The sequence below is a fragment of the Rattus norvegicus genome, chromosome 11 (assembly GCF_036323735.1).
Source record: "Rattus norvegicus strain BN/NHsdMcwi chromosome 11, GRCr8, whole genome shotgun sequence".
NCBI lineage: Eukaryota > Metazoa > Chordata > Mammalia > Rodentia > Muridae > Rattus > Rattus norvegicus.
Window position 1 is genome coordinate 91,252,469 of NC_086029.1, and position 16,260 is coordinate 91,268,728.

The 16,260-nt window shown below is 42.2% G+C and overlaps 1 protein-coding gene across 2 annotated transcripts; it reads left to right on the forward strand.

Moving 5' to 3' along the window:
* Positions 1-1,804: 1,804 nt before the first annotated feature.
* On the forward strand, positions 1,805-16,259 carry Rfc4 (replication factor C subunit 4). 2 transcript variants are annotated; one of them, NM_001105869.2, is made up of 11 exons: positions 1,805-1,830; positions 1,975-2,116; positions 4,505-4,583; positions 10,285-10,364; positions 13,921-14,040; positions 14,951-15,094; positions 15,295-15,415; positions 15,524-15,649; positions 15,725-15,805; positions 15,919-16,035; positions 16,112-16,259. In NM_001105869.2, exons 2-11 carry the CDS (start codon positions 1,986-1,988, stop codon positions 16,205-16,207), a joined length of 1,095 nt encoding a protein of 364 aa, NP_001099339.1. In that variant the 5' UTR covers positions 1,805-1,830; positions 1,975-1,985; the 3' UTR covers positions 16,208-16,259. The 2 variants fall into 2 exon arrangements, with proteins under 2 accessions (NP_001099339.1, XP_063126438.1); XM_063270368.1 differs by lacking the exons at positions 1,805-1,830; positions 10,285-10,364 and having other exon boundaries at positions 1,978-2,116; positions 4,401-4,583.
* The last annotated feature ends 1 nt before the right edge of the window (position 16,260 follows it).

The window sequence follows — 16,260 nt, forward strand, 5'->3', positions numbered from 1 at the left end:
AACCAACCTTTCTGAAGATACTGAGATATGTACAATTCGTATCAGATGAATAATTCGTAACAGTAACAGAAGTACTGTTATGAAACAGCAACAAAATGACTTTATGGTTGGAAGTCACCTGGACGTGAGGAACTGTATTGAAGCATTAGGAAGGTTGAGAACCACTGGCCTAGAGAGTTTTTCAGATGTTTGTGAGCCACCATGTAGTTTCTGGGAATTGAACTCAAAGCCTTTGGAAGGAGGTGCTCTTAACCGCTGAGCCATCTCTTCAGCATCTATGCTAGAATCCAAAGTTTTTTTTAATTTATTATAATTTTTTTCAAATTTATTTATTATACATCATACAGCTTTCTGCCTGCATGTATGCCTGCAGGCCAGAAGAGGGCACCAGACCTGATTACAGATGGTTGTGAGGCACCATGTGGCTGCAGGGAATTGAACTCAGGACCTCTGGAAGAGCAGACAGTGCTCTTAACCACTGAGCCATCACTCTAGTTCTAAACCTGGGAAGTTTAAGCTTAAGGTGAGGGTCTCTTGCAGAACCATCTCAAGGGAAATGAAAACCGAAAAGAATAAAGTCTCTTGTTACAGCATTAACCCTGGAATTACTGAGGACAACACTGTGGATTGATTACATTGAGGTTTTTGAGGTTTTCCATCCCAGTTTTGGAGGAATCAAAAACTTCTATGACAAATATTCACAGACACCACAGAGATTCTGACCTTGTAGGTCTGTTTTAGGACTGAAAGTGTATTTCTGCCAAACCACATATGGGCTTCTGATGAAACCCAGCCTTTGAGAGTTTTGGTTCTAGAAAATGAGCACAATTAGACAAATTCAAATTCTGGTAGAAACGATGACATTTTTTCCACTGTAGGGCAAAGGTTAGTTGATCCCCTTGAGGGATGGCACCCCACCCCAGGAACGGTGATTATCTTTCATTCCTGTGGACTGCACGTTCAGCCCCTAGCAATGCAGTTACTAGAGCAGTCTCTGTTTAACTCGTGTGGCGACCACCTCTGTTCACATAGACATAGCTACTCTATAAACTTATTGTGCTAACATGGGGACATCTAAGGCAGAAACTGGCTAAGACACTTTCTCTCTCTCTCTCTCTCTCTCTCTCTCTCTCTCTCTCTCTCTCTCTCTCTCTCTCTCTCTCTCTCTCTCTCTCTGTGTGTCTCTCCCCCCCCCCCCGACGCGTCCCGTGTGAGAATATTCTGACTGCGTGCAAGTACGTACAACCGCGTGTATTAAGGGCCTGCAGAGACCCGAAGGGGGCGTTGGGTCCCCTGAACTGGAGTGAACTGAACTGAATCAGTTGTGAGCCACCAGATGAGTATCAAAACACAGGTATCAAACCGTGTTCTTCCACAAAAGCAGCTATCTCTCAGACGCCGCACTTGTAAAAGCAGCTTGCCCGGTGCCCTTGCAAATCGGGGTCGGGGCAGTAGTCCGCAAGGTGTCCCCTTCCGGCGAAGGGTCAAGAGAACGCGTCCTGGCCCCGACCTTCGGGGTGACTGTGGCAGCAAACCCAAGAGCCGCTTCTTAATTAAAGCTTCTTCCAGCGTGGGCCCGCCCTAGGCCCGGTCCTTTCGCCGCAGGTCGGGCCCGTGGCCGCGTCGTCACCCACCGCACTCTCCGGGCTGAAGTCTGGCCGCGGATTACCTCTATAGAGCTCCCCAGCTGCAGGCCGGAGCCGCACCTCGGAAGCGCGCGTCATTTTGACTCGCGCGCCGGAAGTGACGTTGTTGCGTGGCGCGCTCCCGCCATGCCTTTCGCCGCCGTCCTGTGGCGGGAACGGCGGCACCAGGGGGACGGCGACAACTGTAAGTGACCGGTCTGGATGTTATCAGTCTTTACAGGCTAGCGGGGACCGGGCTGTGTCCTCCTCCGCCTTCGCGCAAGGGACAGGGTTAGGGGTCCTTTCAAGGGGAACTGCCCCATAATGGCTTTTTTTTTCTTACACCCAGGAGAAGAAACCATGCAAGCATTTCTGAAAGGCACATCTGTCAGTACCAAACCACAATTGACCAAGGAACGGGGCATATCTTCCTCTGCAGGAAGCAGTGGAGAAACCAAGAAAGTCAAACCAGTTCCTTGGGTGGAAAAATAGTAAGAACTGCTTGTACTTTTTTTTTTAAAATAACTAATAAGTTTTCTCTCTAATCAGTTCTAGTCATTTTTTTTTTAATGTAAAGGGGAATTTGCTGTTCTTAGATCATAACCTTTGGGGGGCCGGTATCACCCAATGATAAGTCCTAGGTCCTTGGAGTGATGCAGTAGTTGAATTTTATTCTCTTATTTTATAGACGACCTAAGATTTTTTAGAGTCCCACAAAAATGAAGGAGGCAACGTTTCTGTGAGCTGGCTATGAACAGTTCTACTGAAACCTAAATTTTATCCTTCTATCTATCATTATATGGGATTCTTTGTGGTTGTTTTAGTAGTGAAGTACCACTAAATTGTCATTTGCAAGATGATACTCGAAGTACCCCTAACCGCTAGCTAGATTTAGCCTCTGTGATTGCCAAACATTTCCAGGTTATTTACAAGACAGAAAAAGCCCTCATGTGTTGTTTTGTTTCAGTTTTACTGAGAAATGCAGATATGAGTACTTCATCGATTTCACTCCCCCTTCCTGCCCCCAATTCATCCCATAGTCACCCCCAAAGTAAGTGGTTACACTCATTCCACTGATGGGATTCGGATCATCAGGCTGTCTCCCTAACCCTAATCTAGGGTTTGATTTACTTTTTATTAGTGAACTGGCACTCCCCCACTGTTCTGTACTCCAGCCCATAAATCTATAGTTTTCCTAGTTTTAAAATTTGTTGTTGAGGAAGGAGGATACATGCCCCAACAAGCCTTGACTCACAGGAGTAAGTCCTCAGCTACCCTGTGTATCCCGTGTGTCAGACGTGGGTCATCAGACTTGGCGATGAGTGTCTGCCTCTCACCACCCCAAATCTAGATTTTTTTTTTTTTTTTTAATTAACAAGGATGTAGGGAAGGGAGGATCAGATTTTCAGCTTCTCCAATCAGACAGCTCTGGCTATTAGCTCCCATATGCACTCAGACTTACATACTGCTTCTCCTTTGGAGAAGCCTTACATCGCATTTTCTTTGTTTTCTGTCTAATCCTCCGCAGACCTTTATAGCACATGCAATGGTCCATGCCCAGTGTCAACCTGATTAATTATGAAAGTGTGGATGCAAGGGTTCAGTGGGTAAAAAACACTTGCTGTGGAAACCTGACAACATGAGTTTGATTCCCGAACATCTTGGTGGAAGGAGAAAAGGGACTTCTGAAATTTGTTCCCTTTATATCATCTGTGTACTTGTGACACACAACACAGACACCCCAAATTTTAACAAAAAAGGTTTCCACTTGTGTTTTACTTCATGTGTTTGAGTGTTTGCCCTGCATGAATAACCTGTGCACCAAGTGTGTGCCTAGTGCCCCTAGAGGCTAGGAAAGGGCACCAGGTACCTTAGGCCTAGAGTTAGAGATGGTTGTGTGCTACCATAAGGTCTCTGGGAATTGAGCCCAGGACCCCTGGAAGAGCACAGAGCCATGTCTGTAACCCCCATGAAACTTTGTCAAGATAAAAGGATGTTTTATTAATTTACTAAGTAGAAACCTCAGTCATAAATTTTAGAAAGACGGCTTTGTCATAGTTTCTCTTAAAATTACTAAACAATGGCTGGCGGCTCACACTTTTATTTACAGCACTGGAGGGGGAGAGGCAAGCAGGTGCCTGAGGCCCAGAGAGGGAGTTCCAAGCTAGCCAGAGGTAAATATTGAGACATTGTCTCAAAAAATAAAAATTGCTAATAAGTGACTTAAGATCAAAATCATTAGCTGGTCATGGTGGCCCATGCCTTTAATCCCAGCTCTCAGCAGATTTCTGAGTTTAAGGCTAGTATAGTCCATAGAGCAAGTTCCAAAACAACCAGAAATACACAGAAAACCTGTCTCAAGAGGGGAAAATGGTACTGATCATTTAATGTATTAGCTGAGAAAGAGTGTGTTATTTATTTATTTTAAACCAAAGTAGTTGCCAGTTGTTAGGTTGTTAAGTAGTCCTTTACAACTCAGCTTCACAGCTTCTCAGGAGACACTTTGTAGACACGTGTTCACTCTGTGTGTGTGTGTGTGTGTGTCCCTGACTGTCCTGGAATACACTAAGTAGACCAGGCTGGCCTCAAATTCAGAGAACTACTTGCTTTTGTCTCCCACTTGCCGGGATTAAAGAGGTAAGCCTCCACATGAAATTCGCTTTAATTCTAAATTTGTTCTTCATGATACATAAAATTAAATTCCTCTGCTTAATATTTTATCAGCCAGTACAAGTACGAAGCAAAAATAACTTCAATTTCCTTCAATTTCATAAGGAACATGTGAGCGCTCTCATTGGTATCTTAACTTCGGGAACATTTAAGACTTTTCTGTGGCTACCGCAGTGTGCTCCGTAACCTCCCTTCCTTCCATCCTCCAGCCGTCCGAAGTGCGTGGATGAAGTTGCTTTCCAGGAAGAAGTGGTTGCAGTGCTGAAAAAGTCTTTAGAAGGAGCTGATGTAAGTAGATGGTGTTTGATGATGTTGGGGAATTCAGGGGTTCATTCACCTTTTCCTTTATTTTAGCCTTTTGTCCATATGAAATACATGCAATAAGTCTTTGATATTATTTTTAAAACTATAAGTAGTTTGCACATCATCTTCTATGTGGCATTATTATGTAGTATTGAAGGTCACTGACTAAGATAGGTTAGGACCCTTTCTCCATGAGCCTTTATTGTAGCAGAAAGAGGCTAAACAAGTAGATAGAAGCGTGTTGCAGTTACAGATGTGTGTTATCAAAACAGGTTGGATTTTACTGTATATAGTTGGCTGTGTATAGTGTCATGTGGCTTTAATTTCAACATCTGGGGGCAGAGGCCAACATGGTCTACATAGTAAATCCCAGGCCAGCTGCAGTGGGACCCTGTCTGAAACATATATGTGTGGGTGCATGTTCTTTTTAACCTAACTTTATTTTTAAAATGAAGCATTTAATTCTTAGAGCACTGCATTTCCTGCCATACATAGGATAAGTACCCTTGGTAACTTAGGTTTTAAAGTATTAGAGACAACATAAACCAATTTGAAGGATGAGCAGTTTGGTTTGCATTAGGACTTTGAGACTGGGTTTTATGTACCCTAAGTAGCCCTGAATTCCCAGCATAGCTGAGGATAGCCTCATGTTTCAGATCCTCCAGTGTCTACCTCCCAAATGGTATGATTGGCAGGTGAATGACAGGACAGCTAGCTGAGTCAGCAGGTTTCAGTTGTCTTAGAATAAGTCCCTGTGAGCTTTGTAGAGAGGGAATCTGAAGTGAGCGCGGACAGTAGTCTTTACCTCCCATCCTGTTTCCTAGTCTAGGCTGCTTTTGGAGATGTTTGCTTTAGGCCACCATTATTTATTCCTGAAGTTACCGTACAGGTGGATGACTATTGCTTTTCCACAGTGATTAGAACCAAACGTTTTGGATTTTAGATTGTGTTTTCAGAGTTTGGAATATTTGCTAGGTTAGGCAACTTTGTATCTTTTTGACAAAATGATACATACAACTTAAATGGAAACTTTGTTTCAGCTTATAGTTCCGAAGTTTCCTTACCCATTAGTACCACAGGCTCACACAGATGGGCCTTTGGGGAACATTTATGTGTGAGTACTTTATACCCATGCCCTGATTCTTATACATTGGCATAAGAACTAAGGATTTTGTACCATCAAAAACAAAATTGTGCCCACCCATGCAAGCAGCTGTGGGTTAGTCTCACATCGTTGCTGGCGTCTTTTGCCCCCACTTCCTCCCTCCCTCCCTCCCTCCCTTCCCTCCTCCTCCTCCTCCTCCTCCTCCTCCTCCTCCTCCTCCTCCTCCTCCTCTTCCTCCTCCTCCTCCTCCTCCTTCCTCTCTCTCTCTCTCTCTCTCTCTCTCTCTCTCTCTCTCTCTCTCTCCCTCTCTCTCTTTCTCTCTCTCATATCCTGGCCTCAAACTCAGAGATCTGCCTTCCTCTTTTTAGTGTTAGAGTTAAAGGATAATACAGTGAAAAAAAAAATATGTTCAGGGTACCATGAATTTGAGGCGTCATACTAGTGTTGAAATATTTTGGATTTGAGAATTCTAGCTAGGGATGCTAAATCTGTACTATACTATACATTGAGAAAAAAATTGAGTTACAAAACTTAAAAATCCTTTCCAGTATTCGTTTTGATTTGAGCCAAATAGCCACTTAATTTTTACTGTTACAATGGCATACAATTTTAATTGATAGTAACAGATTACAAAATCTAACAATTCTGGACAAGTATAAAACTATCACCTAATACAACATTTATTAACCTCTTTTTATTTTGCTTGGTCTGTCGGTATAGGTATAGCCTTAGCTATTCAGGGAGGAGTTGAGGCAGGAGAATTGTAAGTTCAAGGCCAGTCTGGCCAACTTAGCCTCAAAATAAAATAAAGGGATGGGGATCTTTACTGGTTGGTTGGTTTTGGTCAGTTGGTTTTGTTTTGTGTTTTGAGACAGAGTTTCTCTTTAGTCTTGGAACTTATTCTTAAAGATTTATATATTTATTTCATGTATGTGGATACACTGTCTCTGACTTCAGACACACCAGAAGAGGGCATCGGATCTCTTTACAGATGGTTGTGAGCCACCATGTGGTTGCTGGGAATTGAACTCAGGACCTCTGGAAGAGCAGTCAGTGCTCTTAACCACTGAGCCGTCTCTCCAGCCCCATGTTTGTTGTTTTCTGAGATCAGTTTATATTGTATAAAAATGAGTAATCTGAAGAGAGGGTAGTTGTTTAGATTGTATGGGGGGGCACATTCTAGTGTACCTTTTCCCTTCACACTCCTCACGTATCAGCACCTAGACTACAAATAGCCTGGAGCTTTGAGGGTTCCCTGAGACACCAAGGAAAATCATAAATAAAACTACTACACTTAAAAAGTTACAAAGCCTCCATCCACACAGTGATGGTGCATGTCTTTAATCCCAGGAGGCAGAGGCAGTCGATTTTTGTGAATTTGAGACTAGCCTGGTCTACAGAGCTAGTTCCAGGACATGCAGGGCTACACAGAGAAAGTCTTTCTCTAGAAAGAAAGACAAGGTAATGAGGCTAAAAGCATGATACATACACACATATAAAACCCATTTAATGTATAACTGATAAATGTGAGTTAGAAACATTTTAAAAGGAGAATTTTACTTTTGCCTTAAAGAGTTGAAATGTATTATAGTCAGCTGCGGTAATCATTACAAATACTAAACCGTGTACGGATCAGTTATTGTCTGGAGAACTTTGGGACCCAGTGTAGTGCGCCAGTTACTCTGTACATTGCGGAGACAGAATACGGCTGAGGATTTATGCTGGCTCATAGTACAGGCAGAGAAGGCATGCAGTGGGGACTTGGGGCAGCTGGCCACACTGCATTTACGCTCAAGATGGCTCAGTTGTTAAGAGCACTGGCTGCTCTTCCAGAGGACTTGGGTTCAATGCCCAGTCCCTCAGGGCAGTTCACACCTATCCGTAACTCTGGTTCCAGGGCTTCTGACAGACACCCTTACACAGACACACATGCAGGCCAACACCAGTGAACCTAAAATGAATTTAAAAAAGAAAAGGAAGAGGCAGAGAGGTGTTCAACCCCTTGGCTTCCTAGCTCTGAGGCCTATCTCATGTCAAATATACAGTTAGTGCTATCATCACGTCTCTCTCTTGTCAAATTGTCATTCAAGCATAAAACTTTTAAACTATGACCTTCTAATCTTTGTCCCCCTAGTCAAATGGCTGACTCATAATGCAAAATGTATTCAAAACAATTTCCAAAATTTTCAGTCTTTAACAGTGGTAAAACTGTTTAAAAGTATAAGGGCAGGGGTTGGGGATTTAGCTCAGTAGTAGAGCGCTTGCCTAGGAAGCGCAAGGCCCTGGGTTCGGTCCCCAGCTCCGAAAAAAAGAAAAAGGAAAAAAAAAAAGAAAAAAGAAAAAAAAAGTATAAGGGCAGAGATTCTTCTGAGACAAGGTCTCTGAATTGTGAGTCCCTTACAATAAAGGCAAGTTACAGTAGTTACAGAGTGAGCAGTTGTGAAGACTTGTTATAGTTATACAGTTGTACAGAGTGAAGGTCCCAAAGGGAAGAAGAACAGCAAGGAGAGCAGGCGAGTGTCTTAAACCCAGTAGGATAGATGGCTAGTTGTACACTTGAGGTTCTAGTAGAAGGACCCAGGTAGCCCCCTTCCTCCAGTTCTGCCACCTACAGCACACATAGCCTTTGTCTTGGGTCAGCTTCTCAGAAGACATTCCACCATCTTGGCATCTCCCAAATCCCAAAGGTTTCCTTTGTAACTTCTGCCTCCCTCACTGTCACAGATAGCTTCATGCAGTGGCCTCAGCTGCATTTTGAACCTTGGCATAAGCACTGTGACTTTATTCTCGCATTTCTAAAAGGATTTATTTATCAGGTAAATGAGTGCTCTGTCTCTGTGCACACTGAAAGAGGGAAATAGATCCCATTACAGATGGTTGTGAGCCACCATGTAATTGCTGGGAATTGAACTCAGGACCTCTAGAAGAGCACTCAAGTCAAGTGCTCTTAGCCACTGAGCCATCTCTCCAACCTTCCTATTCTAGCATGTTTCATGTCTGTAAAACTAGTACCATTTAGATGATGGTGCTAAGTTCTGTTTCAGTTCAAATTTAGCTCACTTGCCTGAAGCACAGTTGCATGGACCTCTGTGTCTTCTGGGCTGACCATGAGGAAACACGTCTCTAGAGGTATTCCTCAAGGACAGGTCCACAGTTTGTGAACCTAGAACCTGTCAAGTTAATATTATCACATAAGGGATTTTCATTTTTATTTGAAAGTCGGGTCTCATAGCACTATCTTAAACTATATGTTGTTAAAGTAGTCATCTGTCTTCCTCTCTCTTCCTTCCTTCCTTCCTTCCTTCCTTCCTTCCTTCCTTCCTTCCTTCCTTCCTTAAGACAGTTTCTCTGTGTGGCCCTGGCTGTCCTGAGTCAAACTCAAGAGATCTACCTGCCTCTGCCTCCTGAATGCTGAATTAAAGGCATGTGCCATTACTCCCAGCTGTAAACAAAATGTTTTTCACCTTAAGTGATCTAATGAGTAAGCATGTCTTTTGTAATTAAACTCAACTGTTAAACATTTAATAACTGCTAATTAAAACAAGTGCAGCAAAAATAGTGAAGAAAAGAAGAGCCGCTGTAGAATGGATGTCAGTCAGATAAGGCTCCAACTTGCAATGTGTAGTCTTGAAATGGAGAATGGAGCCCAGAGTCCAGACTGAGAAGTACAGACATTCGGAGGGGAAGTTCTTTCTTATCAGAAGTCATTGTAATTGCTTGAGGTTTGTTACTGTTTTCCAAGTGGAGTATGAACCCAGTAAAAGCTTTTAAGTAGCACCCAGAGTGGCCCCTGGTTGAATGAACCATGAATAAAAAAGCAGGATGAACAAGAAGGGCAACATTTGGCAAAAGTCAAATTGTCAGCCTCTTTTTTTTTTTTTTTTTTTTTAAAGATTTATTCATTTATTATATATAAGTACACTGTAGCTGTCTTCAGATACACCAGAAGAGGGCATCGGATCTCCTTACGGATGGTTGTGAGCCACCATGTGGTTGCTGGGAATTGAACTCAGGACCTCTGGAAGAGCAGCCGGGTGTTCCTAACTGCTGAGCCATCTCTCCAGCCCCAGCCTCTTTTTTACCTTTAGAATTTGCCTGCCTAAATTGGAACTAAATGCTTTATCAGGGAGTAGTGGCCTGAAACTCTTGTTTCTTTTTTTTTTTTTTTTTTAAGATTTATTCATTTATTATATATAAGTACACTGTAGCTGTCTTCAGACACACCAGAAGAGGGCATCGGACCCCTTTACAGATGGTTGTGAGTCACCATGTGGTTGCTGGGAATTGAACTCAGGACCTCTGGAAGAGCAGTCGGGTGCTCTTAACCGCTGAGCCATCTCTCCAGCCCATGGCCTGAATGGTCAGGAGCTCAAGGTCATCAAAGTCACTTACAGTTACATAGCAAGTTCAAGGGCATGTTTAGAACTTTAAATACTGTGATACCACTTATATTAAAAAAATCTTTAGACATGTGTATTCTCTATTAGAAAAGTTACCATATCATTCAACAGATGGTTGGGTATTCTCAGTTTCTTTCGTGACAGCGTATAATGTGCAAACATTAAAATTTAATTTCTGCAGCTTCCTAATCTCTTGTTCTATGGGCCACCTGGAACTGGCAAAACATCCACCATTTTGGCAGCAGCTAGAGAGCTCTTTGGGTAAGTTGACATTGGTGGGCGTCTTAGTCACTATCTATTTCTGAGAAGAGACACTATGACCAAGGCAACAATTATAAAAGAAAGCATTTAACTGGGGCTGGTTTACAGTTTCAAAGGGTTACTGTTATGGTGAGAAGCATGGCAGCAGGCAGGCATGATGCTGTAGTCGCTGGGAGCGAAGTCCTGACCATAAGCAGAGACAGAGCACAAGGCCTCGAAGCCCATCCCACTAACACACTTCCTCCAAGAAGGCCATACCTCTAATGCTTTTCTAATAATGCCATTCTCTGGTGACTAATATTCAAATAAATGAGCCTGTGGGGGGCGCATTTTTATTCAAACCACCACAGTTGGTCAACTTCTTTTTTAAAGACTATACATTAGAAGCTGAAGAAATGGCTTAGAGCTTAAGAGAGCTTTTCTTCTCTTCCAGAGGACCAGAATGTGGGTTCCAGCACCTACAACCAATGACTCACAAATGCTATGACTCCAGCCCTAGGACATCAGGCTCTATCTTGCCTCTGAGGATACCTGAATACATGTAGCATATACTCACATAGAAACACACATAAATAAAAAATAGTCTTTAGAAGAACGAAAAGGAGTTTAAGACATGATGTTAGAATCAGTGATTAAAACTTCACCAGAGGTTGAAGAGATGATATAGGGGTTAGGAGGGTTTTCTGACATTCCAGAAGACCCAAGTTCAATTCCCAGCACCCATCTGAGCACTGTGCTATAACTCCAGCTAATCCCATTCCTCTTCCCCGCTTCCCTCAGATACCTGCACTCAGGTGTACATAAACAAACTTGCAAAGCACTGCTTCCTGCTACCCCCTTTCTCCCTGAAGGGTGCTTTTTGGCTTTATTGCTGTTTTGTTTGTTTCCATGGTTCTGTCTTGGACGTACACCTTTAATCACAGCAGAGACAGGAGGATTTTAGTTCAACCTGGACTACAGAGGGAGTTCCAGGATAACCAAGGCTATACAGAGAAACCTTGCCTTGAAAAACCAAAAACAAACAAGCAAACAAAAATTAAGATTTTCTTTTTTTTTTTTTAAAGATTTATTCATTTATTTTATATAAGTACATTGTAGCTGTCTTCAGATACACCAGAAAAGGACATCAGATCTCTTTACAGATGGTTGTGAGCCACCATGTGGTGGCTGGGATTTGAACTCAGGACCTCTGGAAGAGCAGTCAGTGCTCTTAACCGCTGAGCCATCTCTCCAGCCCACAAAAATTAATTAGATCCCCATTTTACTCTTCCCTGAGTGAATCAGTTCCTGCCTCTTTTGAGCATTCTGAACCTTGTTCATATCATATGCTGAGAGTACTATAACAGAGAAGCTTGTGATTTCATTACTTTATTTTAATTATGGGACCCAGAAGACCAGTCATATCCTCTGAGTGATTTACGTGTGGCTTTATGTAGTCCTGCCATGTACCTCCTCAGCCCTGCTTTTAGTGGCCACATTCCTTGTCCTCAGGTCCCCTGAGCGTGAGCACAGTGAGTGGTAACTGAGTGTAATTTTAGGTACATTGGAAAACCCAGGATTTTGCTTAGACCCCTCTTCCTATGTTTACTGCCTTGACCACTGTAACTGTTTTAGATTTTGAAGTGTACAGTTCCTAAATGTAGTTTCTTTTAAGAATGACTCACAGACTCAAGCTAAACCAACCTTGGTGTAATTTTAACAAAATTCAGCGGCATATTTATTTTGGAATCAGTCACAGATCTACTTTATATATCTACTTAGTATACTTTAAAAATTATGTTCATGGCCAGTCATTGTGCATACTTGCAAATTCAGGAGGCTAAGCCAGGTGGGATCATGAGTCCAAGGCCAACTTGGGCCAAATGACAACAGTTTCCAAAGTAACGTTGGTAATATTCCTTTTGTTTAGTTTTAGACAGGGTTCCTCTGTGTAGCCCTGGCTGTCCTGGAGCTCACTCTGCACCAGGTTGGCCTCAAACTCAGAGATTCGCTTGCCTCTGTCCCCCAAGTGCTGGAATTAATGGCATTGCACCACCACGTGCCCAGCAGGGATATTCTTAAAGACTTGACTTTAATTGTAAATGACATACTTAGTTGTACATGTGACTTAAAGAATTAACTAAACCATTGTCTTTTTTTTTTTTTTTTTTTTTTTTTTTTTCCTTTTTTTCCGAGCTGGGGACCGAACCCAGGGCCTTGTGCTTGCTAGGCAAGTGCTCTACCACTGAGCTAAATCCCCAACCCTACTAAACCATTGTCTTAGAAAGTTCAGCTTTATCAAAGGTATCAGAAAACCAGAGGTCAGAGCCCAGGTCCCACACAGGTAGCTCATATCGCTCTAGGAGACCTAAAACAACTTAGTGCATCGTCCTTGGGCGGGCGCACACACACACACACACACACACACACACACACACACACACACACACACACATACACACACACACACACACACACACACACACAGGAACCAGGCATGGTGGAACACTCCTATAATCCTATAATTTCATATTTGAGGCCAATTTGGGCTTCATAGCAAAACCTTGAACGAATGAAAAAGTGCATGCACTAGAATTTTGAAACAATGGTTTTCTTTAGTATAATTTTTTATTTCTCAGATCTCTATTGTGCCATATTACTTTACATATTCATTTAAAAATTGTTTATATGCCAGGTGTGATTGATGTGACATACCTATAAATCCTGCACCAAAAAAATGGAAACAAGAGAATTGCAAGTTTGAGGCCACTGTGGGCTACATAAAGGGCTCTAATCTAGCTTAGCTATGAGAATCCATCTTTTAAAAACCATTCATATTTAGGGATGAGGTATAGCTCAGCGGTAGGTAGAGCATTCACCTGACGTGCAAGGCCCTCAGTCGGATCCCTTGCCGTGTACAACCTACTCATGTTTGACTCTAGCACTCTTCCTTATAGCAAGCTATTCTATGGGAAGAAGTCAAAATATGTTAAATTACAACATTTAAAACTTGATCTCTAAGAATTGAATAAGTAAATTAAGGAACATGTTACTATTATTTTAATAGAAAACATTTATTTCACAGAGCTGAGGAATATTTTAAGTGTTTGTTTGAGATAGTATTTTTTGTTGTTTAGACCCAGATCTGCTTGTCTTTGCCTCCCAGGTGCTGGGATTAATAGTGTTGGCCACCATGCCTGGTATCTTAGTCAGGGTTTCTGTTCCCCTGCTCAGCTTGCTCTCTTATAGAACCCAAGACCACCATCCCAGGGACAGCACTACCCACAATGGGCTGGGTCCTCCCCCCTTGACCACTAGTTGAGAAAATGCCTTACAGCTGGGTCTCATGAAGGCATTTCCTCAACTGAGGCTCCTTTTTCTGTGATAACTCCAGCTTGTGTCAAGTTGACAAAACCAGCTAGTACACCTGGCCTCAAGGTTTCTAGCCAAAGTGTTAAATATGTGTGTGACTGTGCCTTCTGTCTTGCTCACCAGGTAGGGTTTGAACTAATACACAGCATCAGCACCTGGGTGACTTAGTGCCATATGGTTCATAATACTTTTCATTTTGAAATAGGCCTGAACTCTTTCGATTAAGAGTCCTTGAGTTAAATGCATCTGATGAACGTGGAATACAAGTAGTCCGAGAGAAAGTGAAAAACTTTGCTCAGTTAACTGTGTCTGGAAGTCGTTCAGAGTAAGTAACTTGCCTTTCCCTCTCTGTAACATCGTTCATTATATATGCTTTTAAATATAGGCTGTGGTTTTAATTTGGTCTTCAATCAACTATTGGAAATTTAATTCCCAAATTCAGTGCATGGTATTTGGAGGCCGGGCATTCAGGTGGGATAACTTATAGAAATTAGGAAGGAAAGCCTTTCTGGTATTTTTATCAGAAGATGACAGACCCTGCTTACCACAACTGGGTATATGGTTTCTTTCATAGCGGTCTTAGAATTACCAGTCTCAGATTCCGTGTTTAACACAGAATAAGCCCTTACTCAGGAGGGTGGGAAGTGGAAGGGCAGCATTTAGCTTCACTGCTTTTCATGCGGCCACGACCTACAAGGTCCTGATGCTACTGCAGTCTGGATCTTCCTCCATGTGCACTTACTATGAGAGCCAAATCCTTCCCTACACATTGTGTTGATTCTGCAGCTGACTCTGCTGCTCCCCAGGGTGGGTAGTTAGGGGCACGGCCCCTCCCTCCCTCCCTTCCTTTGTTGTTAAATTGAAGCATTGGTGTCAGCCAGAGCCCCATACAGTGAGATTATACATCAGTAAGAGCCTGGCAATATGAAAACTGTATTGAAATGCCTCTATTACTATGCTGAACCTCATAAAATGGTCCTGGACTGGCTAAATGAACAGTAGAAGCCAGAACAAACTTAGCTGTGTTAAAGAAACATGATATAGGGAATAAAAATGAAACACAATCAATGTTCAGAAAATAACCACCCCCCCCATACATATAATCTAAGTTAGAGTGCTAAAGTATTCTTATGTATGACCAAGAGTTATGGAGTACCACATAATGAAAGAAAAACTATATATTGTATCTTAGCAAAGATACTTATCCTGAGTCAACTCCTTTGTTTCTGATTTAGTGGGAAACCATGTCCTCCCTTTAAGATTGTAATTCTGGATGAAGCAGATTCTATGACTTCAGCTGCTCAGGCAGCTTTAAGACGAACCATGGAAAAAGAGTCTAAAACAACCAGATTCTGCCTCATCTGTAACTATGTCAGCCGGTATGTATACACCTGGAAGACACATGCTAAACAGTCTTTTTAAAATCATGCATAGCACTGTTATATAGTTATAGGGTTGACCTATCTATATACACATACATGTGTCATAATCAGATTATAACTTGATTTCAACTTGGATTTATAGTGAGAACATCCAGCCCTTTCTATGCTTTGAAATACATGTTTTCAATCTTTTTCAGAATAATTGAACCCCTCACTTCTAGATGTTCAAAATTCCGCTTCAAGCCTCTGTCAGATAAAATTCAACAGAAGCGATTATTGGATATTGCTGAGAAGGAAAATGTCAAAATTGGCGATGAGGTAATTACTATGGTGATTAGGGATTTAATCCCTTTTTACCTCTTAGAGAGGTCCTGAAAATAATGCTCTAATCTTGATGTTAACAGTTTTCTTGCAAATTCTCTTCAGGAAATAGCTTATCTTGTTAGAATATCAGAAGGAGATTTACGGAAAGCAATTACATTTCTTCAAAGTGCTACTCGACTAACAGGTGGAAAGGAAATCTCGGAAGATGTGATCACAGACATTGCTGGGGCAAGTACACACCTAAGTCTTCTGACTTTCAGTCAGTCCTAGAGATCTGCTGCTTTCTAATGCTTATTGTTTCAGGTAATACCAGCTGCAACCATTGAGGGAATAGTCACTGCATGTCACAGCGGCTCTTTTGACAAACTAGAAGCCGTGCTGAAGGTAAATTTGCACTGCGGCAATTCTCAGCAGCAGTCTTCCCTTGTCAGCATGGGTGGGGTAAAGCCCGCTTGGGGTCCATTTAATGAGTTAAGACCGCATACTTTCTGTTGCAGAACCTAATAGATGAAGGGCATGCAGCCACTCAGCTTGTCAACCAACTTCATGATTCAATCATAGAAGATGAAAATCTGTCTGATAAACAGAAGTCCATCATTACAGAAAAACTTGCTGTAAGTATTTTACACTTCAAAAAGTTACCAAGCTATCTCTTTGGGCTCGCCTTCATCTTTCCCATTTCCTTTGCAGGAGGTGGATAAGTGTTTAGCAGATGGTGCAGATGAGCACCTGCAGCTGATGAGCCTCTGCGCAACTGTGATGCAGCAACTGACCCAGAACTGTTAAGATCGATGTTCTTTTGTATGAATAATAGAAATAAAGGACCAAACCACCTGTAT

What these genes read in the sequence shown, in the direction of transcription:
- Rfc4 (NM_001105869.2), top strand. Translation starts at nt 1,986, where the DNA reads ATGCAAGCATTTCTGAAAGGCACATCTGTCAGTACCAAACCACAATTG. An exon ending in AGTCTTTAGAAGGAGCTGAT is followed by an intron (nt 4,584 to 10,284) that starts GTAAGTAGATGG and finishes TAATTTCTGCAG; the next exon opens with CTTCCTAATCTCTTGTTCTA. An exon ending in TCATTACAGAAAAACTTGCT is followed by an intron (nt 16,036 to 16,111) that starts GTAAGTATTTTA and finishes TTTCCTTTGCAG; the next exon opens with GAGGTGGATAAGTGTTTAGC.